At 38.7% G+C, this 7,861-nt stretch overlaps 1 protein-coding gene across 1 annotated transcript; it reads left to right on the top strand.

The window, feature by feature from the left end:
• Positions 1 to 2,849: 2,849 nt before the first annotated feature.
• Positions 2,850 to 6,992, top strand: LOC134878963 (interferon gamma-like). The gene is made up of 4 exons (XM_063905152.1): positions 2,850 to 3,086; positions 3,805 to 3,876; positions 5,450 to 5,710; positions 6,332 to 6,992. The coding sequence occupies exons 1-4, from the start codon at positions 2,967 to 2,969 to the stop codon at positions 6,467 to 6,469; spliced, it is 591 nt and encodes a 196-aa protein (XP_063761222.1). The 5' UTR covers positions 2,850 to 2,966; the 3' UTR covers positions 6,470 to 6,992.
• The last annotated feature ends 869 nt before the right edge of the window (positions 6,993 to 7,861 follow it).

Raw genomic sequence — 7,861 nt, 5'->3', positions numbered from 1 at the left:
GGTACTAAGGTAACATCTACCAGCTGTTGAAAATATAAAGGCTATATCCAGGTTTCTGCGTCTGCAATCATGCATTTTCTTTCCCGTTCCTCTGCCGACTGCAACCTTTGCATTGTTGCATTATATCAATGAGTGAAATCTGTTTATTCAACAAAAAGAAAAAAGGAAACATAAAGTGAAAGCAAAAACATGGAAGCAAAAGTGTTTGTGCGTCTTCAGCCGAAATGCAGCTGAATGTTCAGACTTAGAATGAAACGGGGGTGAATTCCTCAAAACACACACTGTGTGGGTGTGTGTGAGGGAAGGGGGTTATGTGTTATTCAATTTGTTATTTGTGTTCACACCTTGGCCGAAATGTACCTGCCTGACTTTCTATTTCGGGTCGTCTCCTTCCTGCTGAGCTCGACAGGAAGTTCAGTTTCACACGGCGAGTTTAAACTCTAACTTCTAGTTTCGATTATCTTCTAAAATATTATTTCAGACATTTCCAAGTTTTTCCAAACATTTTCAGCCTTTATTACGACATTTTCCAAATAATTATTTAGAGTTTTCTACCATATCTACCCAACACCTTTCCTGTACTTTCTAAAAGCTTTTTTATTTTGAAACTTTTCACAAAATATTTTCACAACTCTTTCATTTTAAAAGCATTTTCTGGTATTTTGTCCGACTTTATTCACAGATTTATTTTTAAAGACATATTTTTCAGACTTTATTCATATTTTTTAAACATGTTTTCAAACGTTATCATTTGAAAACACAATATTTCCCCAAAAGTGAATGTTTGCTGGATTTATTCACATACTGTTCGATATTTTATAGCCGTAGATATATTCAGGTTTGCTCCCGTTGGCCTCCTTTATGTTCTGTTGTCTCTTCTATCTGCAGAAATGCATCATTCTATAAGATAACAATGCATTTTAATCCAGGAGGAAAACTGTATTCGTCACCAGTTCGGGTAATTGAATTTCTTTTCCCCGTGTCTGCAGCTCGCTCGCTGTGCTTCCCCCCCGCCTCCTGTACTGTATGCTTCTGTGATATCTTCTGCTGCCCTGACACACATTTAAATGTATTTCCAGACAGCCGTACATCTGACAAGTAAAGCCTGATTATATTTAGCGTTTCTTTTAAACTCGAGGAGCAGAAACACCTCTCCCCGGGCAGCGCTTCTGCAGCCTTACGTTATTTCCTGTCTGGCCCTGACATACCGTATTAGCTGCTACACTAACATCCTATCAGGTACCCTACCAGCAGTCTTTCTTCCTTCGTATCAATAGGACTTAAATATAAACCACAGAGTTATGGCATACTTAAAATCAAGGGGTCAAAGGTCACTGTGACCTCCGTAAAACCAGATTTGGGCCAAAATACATGAGATTATATGAAAATGATGATACCTTTGCACATAAAAGCATCAAATGGTGTAGTTATATTTGTTTGCATTGGATAATGTACTCTGATGGTGCATTCAAGGACGCTACAATTCCCATTTACATCAAATTTAAAGGATTCAAAGCTTTGCAACAGATAACACATGGATCTTCCATGGATGGGTGTCCCTGAACGCACTCTGTCATTTTTTGTTAAAGGAAAAATGGCAGAATTCACATCATTTCCCAAAATGTCCTGCATATTTTTGGCTAAATATTATATGTTATATGTTTTCACTACATTTTTTCAGACATTTTAAAAATATTTTCCAAGTTTTCCAAAATTTTTCTGACAATTTCTCAAACATTTCTCCAGATTTAATTCACACATTTTCTTCAAACATTTTCTAAATTATTTGTTGATATTTCTTAGATTTTCTGACAATTTTTCACACATTTTTGGGGTATTTCTACAGACTTCATTCACACATTTTCTTCAAACATTTTCCAAATTATTTGTTGAATTTCCCCAGCTGCAGAACAAACGTTTAGAAAATCTGCATCATCAGAGGGAGGTGTGACCCGGGACTTTGGAAAAATGAGCGTATATTATAACATATAAGATATACAGTATATCACTAGATTTTAACCAATATTTAAACCCACTTTTAAAGTATGTTGCATCATTTGCTTTTATATAATTCCATACAGACACACAAATCTCAGTTATCCCAGTGTCCCTAGATGCACCAACAGGACAGCAACTATGTAAAGTTGAGTCAAAGAGGACTAAACTTGTATACACTTCAGATAATGGAGCTCAGCAGCAACACAGTCTCTAAAATCTCAGATGTCTGATTGTCTGTGACTGCACCGAGGAAGGTTTCCAAGAGTTGATGAAAATAGGACAAGTGATGAATTACCGATCAGTCTTCAAAAACTAAATCTGCCCCTTTCTAACAATGTCTTTGATTATCATTTGTTGTTTGTTTACCTGAGTTCATCAACAATGCAACACCTCTGATATCCCAGACATCACATATTATTATAATTTGTCTTAGGGATTTCATTTGTCGATAGACTACAGATTTGCGTACATTTGGTCGATGGTGTGTCTTTGATGGTTTTACTTCAGTTCGTAAAGGTGTGATAAATCGGTCATCGCTTCGTAATGTTTTCCGTTGCGTTTCTACTGGATGACCCAAGCCATTTTCCGATGCAGGCTTTCCAGAAACGTCCACCTGCCCTCTATGGAGTTGCATGCCATTAGATTTTAAAGTAAAAACAACATATTGCATAAAAACCAAAAGAAGCATTTTTTGGGGGGGGTATTTCTGAAAGCAGTAATGCTCTGAGTTTGCATGAGTGGGAGACCCTTCACCCGCCCTTCTATGAAGTTTGGTGATTTAAAGGAAATAGCACGACCACAGTTTCACACCTCCATCATCTCTGCATCACACTCTCTCTCTTATTTAAAGAAGGTTTTCATCACAGGAGACTCAGTTACAGCTGGCTTTGTGGCGACAGACACATCAAGTGGAGGCACAACTCTGTAACGAATTGAACCCTCTAGTCTCCTTACTAATCACTGATACGATGGTGGTGTTGGCCAGGGCGGTGGTTTGTTTGTGTCTTTGCTTCTCTCTCTGCCACGTTCGAGGCAACTACATCCCTGGCAAGATGAACGAAATCATCATGAACCTCCTGCAGCACTACGTGAGTATTCAACAGCTTCTAAGCGTAGAAACAGCACTAAATAGAACGGTCATTTTGACTGGTTTGCAAAGAAACGGTTGATTAAACCCTTTTGATTTTAAGGTAGCCGGCTTTAGCAGCCTTAGTAATGGCGCTAGCAAAACAAAGATGGCCGCCCCTTTGAGAATAATGAATGGGAAAGGAGCGTTCAATTACTTTGATGGGTTCAAACACATACTGTATTTCTATATAGGACCTTTTTTTTATCTCATGTAGATTTAAAATAAGAGAAAATGACATATATATAGATGTTCATAAAATAGATGAGAAATGGTACAGAAGATCAAAACTAATGGAAACAAAAATGAAAAGTTTAACATTTTAAATAATAGGAACAAATATTTGTATTTTTGTGGATTATTTGTGTTTTTAAAGGCTTTAAATATACACCAGAGTTAGCTCTGTTGTTGCTCGTACTTGTACTACGACGAGTGTACTGTCAGTATTTGTAGTGCATAATCTAAATACTGAGACGACCTTTACTGTTTCCTGCAGCTGCTCTTTCGCCCACCACAAACACACACACACACACACACACACACACACACACACACACACACACACACACACACACACACACACACACACACACACACACACACACACACACACACACACTCACACAAACTATGTTTCCTAGAGTCTGAAAGAAACTTAATCTAAATTGTATTTCTTGCAGAACATACCAGAAAGCGAGAGATATAACGGGGAGCCCATCTTCGTCAAAGATTCGATTCCCAGGAACATGGAGGTAAAGTCAGCTTTATTATTACATTGAAGAGTGTACTGTTGCTTTAAGCACAAGCTAGAACTGTTAGCTTAGCATAGCTTAGCATTTGGCCTTAAACAGGTGGCATAAGTTAACATGGCTCTGTCCAAAGTAATAATTAAACCTTTATTTCCAAGTTCACGGAAACATTCGTTGACCAACAAAAGTGTTTGTCCAATTAGTTTGTTGTTTATTTTTAAGGGTCCCCCGCACTCAGATTGCTTCAAGCTCTTCTAACTGTTTTGGTAAGGGAGCATCTGTTAGTATTTACCAATATGTTTATTTAAAATAGTGACTAAAATGCAAGTTAAACACCTTGTTTTGTCGGTGCAAAACCCCGAGGATATTTAGTTTAATGTGAAACAAAACAGCAAATAAGAAGCAAATCTCCAAATTCCAGAGCATTTTCAAGTGACTTGAACGATTCATCGATTGGTCGACTTATGGTCCTTGAAGTTCAGTAGGAAGTGTTGTAGTTCAGTCAGATATGTTTGTTAGAAGCAGCATATCGGTCTAGTTGACGTCTAGGCCTCATCACTCCACAGATTGAGAACATTGAGTGATGATTAGATAACTACCCCCCGAGCCTCGAGTGTTCAGTGTTTAAAATAAGAACCTTGCACTGGTTCTGGCTGAACACAGGTTGTGAGCATTTTGACAAATCTCCAGAACTGGATCCTCTTTCAGCCGGTTGTTGAACCTGTAAGGTGTTCCACACAACTGGTTGTTGCTTATTTCAGCATTGAGAAAACATTTGAAACCACCAAGGCTGTTTCCAATCGTGTATCCGCCTCGTAATTCGGATCCCCTCCAAAATGTAAAGGGTTCTGCCTTTGCTCATGCTTCACCTTTCCACCAAATTTCAACGTAATCAGGCTGGTAGTTTTTCCATAATCCTCCTTATAAACATACAGACCTCTTGGAGTGTCGGGGTGATTCATGGTGCTGCAAACGGAACTTGTTTGTCATATAGAGAGTGAATATTAAAATCCACCCCCATGCTCCTCTGGGTTTTCCATTTTTAGTTTTGTCTTTACCAGTCTTAGTGGTTATCACCTTTTACCATTTGTTGCAGTCGAGTAAAAAGCTGCTCTAGGTAACGAATACCCGGTTCAATAAGAGTCCAGGATCAACACGAGTTAAACAGTAGGCGGGTTAGGCTGGGTCTTAAAGGTGTGTTTTCACTGGTTTACAGAACATCTCTTGCCTTTGTGTCCTCTTGTCTTCTTGCATCCAAATAACCTGTTGAGCCACGATGCAGTATCACTATCATGTCTCAGTCATTTCCCCTTCAAGGCCTACTCTTTGCTTAGTTTACCTCCTGAGTGGAAAACCACAGAGGGGTTTTCCACACTCTGTATAAAGTTCATCAGCCTCTCAAGGCAAGTTGGTAAAAAGAGGTCCTTTATTAAAAGTAAAACACCACCTTGTTAGTTAAGTTAAGTTAAGTTAAGTTAAGTTAAGTTTTTTAAACTCCTTGAAACATTTTGCAAAAAGCTGAATTGTGCTTTGGGAAATGGTCATCAAACCACGTGTTGTTTGTTTCTCTTTCAAGGAAAAGAAGGTGTTTATGAGAGGCGTTTTGGACGCGTACGACAGTTTGTTCAACCAGATGTTGAAGGAACTGCCCACCCCGATCCCCCACACTACCGGGAGCAATAATCTTCCCGCGGTCGCCGGTGGTGAGGGTGGTGAGGGCAAAGACGTCCGGACGGGGCTGAACGTCCTCCATAAGATGGTCAAGGATCTGATCAAAAATGGGTACCAAAAGCATGAGCAGCTTCTGAAGAGCCTGAAAAATATCCATCATCTCAAGGTGAGAAGGAGAGCAAACATATATCTGCAAGAACAATCGGACTGTTGATCAAACTGAGTTGCAGGAGGGTCGATGTACGGCTCATTAGGGTTAGGGTTGGCCAAAGCAGCCTTACAGTAAGGCTTTTAGAGGGGGGTTTTTGGAGGGCCAATATCTGACTTTAAATAAGGTTTATGTAGAGCAAACAAACACACTAAAGTAAGTCTTATGTAGACTGTAGAAAGGACCTAAAGTAAAGCTTTTGGAAGGATAATGCACACTGACAAGGCCCTTAAAGGAGGGTGTCTAAATGTAAGGTGTATGGGGAGCGATTGAAGGCCCTACAGTATGACTTCAGCAAGGTTTATATCGAGCAAACAAAGGACTTAGAGTGAGGTTTATGTAGTGTTTGAATGCCTTAAAGTAAGACTTTAGGAAGGTTCATGCAGAGCTTACAAAGGAACTAAAATAAGACGTAGGAAGGTTCTTGTAGAGCAAAGAAGGGCCTTAAAGGAGGGTTCATACAAGGCTTACACCGAGCGTGCGAATGACTCAGGTTTTATAGAACTTTTAATGTGATTTTTTGCTGTTGTGGGACTTTACTTTGAGAAAACTAATGCCAGATGTCTCTTCCTCCTCCAGATGGATAACCGTACTGTCCAGAGCAAAGCCTTGGGGGAGCTGGTGTGGTTGTACGACGAGGCAAGTGAAATAAACGACACCAAGAGGAGGCGGCGACGAGGGAGCGCAAGGAAGGGCAAAACTCACAGTAGAGGCTGAGACACACAGGAACATTTCATTTAAAATGGATAAATTAACATGTAAATTGTTCAAATATACAAGTATGATAGAGTATTTTAAATATTTATTTATGAATACAGAAATATTTTTCACGCTGATTTAAACCTAAAAGATATTGTGATTTCAGTAAAAAAACAAAAGACTGAGGTACTTGAAAGAAGAGGGAGATTTCATTCTTTGATCTAATTTAATAATTAGTACATACTCACAATCTCAGTCAATTATGACCTGGAAATACTTGATTTCTTGACTTTAACTTATTTAAAAGAACTGCAGATGTAATGTTTAGACAGATTGAATTGTTATATGTTTTATTGTCAGTGGCTCAGGTATTTAAAATGTGGTACACCAACGTACTCACATACTTGGAGTATGCTCTTTTGTACGTTTCTACATATATGTTTTGTATTTAAAGTGTTAATTTAATAACCAAGCTGATAATTTATTTATTTAAGTTATAAATTGGCATGAAATGTAACTGAATAAAACTGAATGAACATTTTCTGATGGCTTCTTCAGATTTTTTTTAGGATTTATAACCTGTACTGTATTTAAGGTGGAACGACTACGCACAGGTTTCAGGTTCTCAAAGGCAAATAATATTGTTGGACTTTTTACCTCGAGAGGTTTAACAGAAGGCAGAAGAGTACAATCAAACATTTGTAAAAAAGAGTGTCATCTGCATAAAACATAATCGTCTTTCTTGAATAATTCAAAAGTCCTTTGTTTACTTCCGGAACATATAGAAGCGCGAATGTGTTACATAGTGATGTCACTATTCTATTCTATTGGGTAGGGCCAGAGAAACTCCTGCTGGAGAGAGGCTACATACTGATATACACCTGAACATCAGCAGGAGAGGACTCTTTAAAGTAGAGACACTACATACTGATATACACCTGAACATCAGCAGGAGAGGACTCTTTAAAGTAGAGACACTACATACTGATATACACCTGAACATCAGCAGGAGAGGACTCTTTAAAGTAGAGACACTACATACTGATATACACCTGAACATCAGCAGGAGAGGACTCTTTAAAGTAGAGACACTACATACTGATATACACCTGAACATCAGCAGGAGAGGACTCTTTAAAGTAGAGACTCTACATACTGATATACACCTGAACATCAGCAGGAGAGGACTCTTTAAAGTAGAGACACTATATACTGATATACACCTGAACATCAGCAGGAGAGGACTCTTTAAAGTAGAGACACTACATACTGATATACACCTGAACATCAGCAGGAGAGGACTCTTTAAAGTAGAGACGCTACATACTGATATACACCTGAACATCAGCAGGAGAGGACTCTTTAAAGTAGAGACTCTACAGACTGATATACACCTGAACATCAGCAGGA

The sequence above is a fragment of the Eleginops maclovinus genome, chromosome 17 (assembly GCF_036324505.1).
Source record: "Eleginops maclovinus isolate JMC-PN-2008 ecotype Puerto Natales chromosome 17, JC_Emac_rtc_rv5, whole genome shotgun sequence".
In the NCBI taxonomy this organism is placed as follows: domain Eukaryota; kingdom Metazoa; phylum Chordata; class Actinopteri; order Perciformes; family Eleginopidae; genus Eleginops; species Eleginops maclovinus.
The sequence above is the reverse complement of the archived record's forward strand: the minus strand, read 5'-3'. Positions and strand labels throughout refer to the sequence as shown.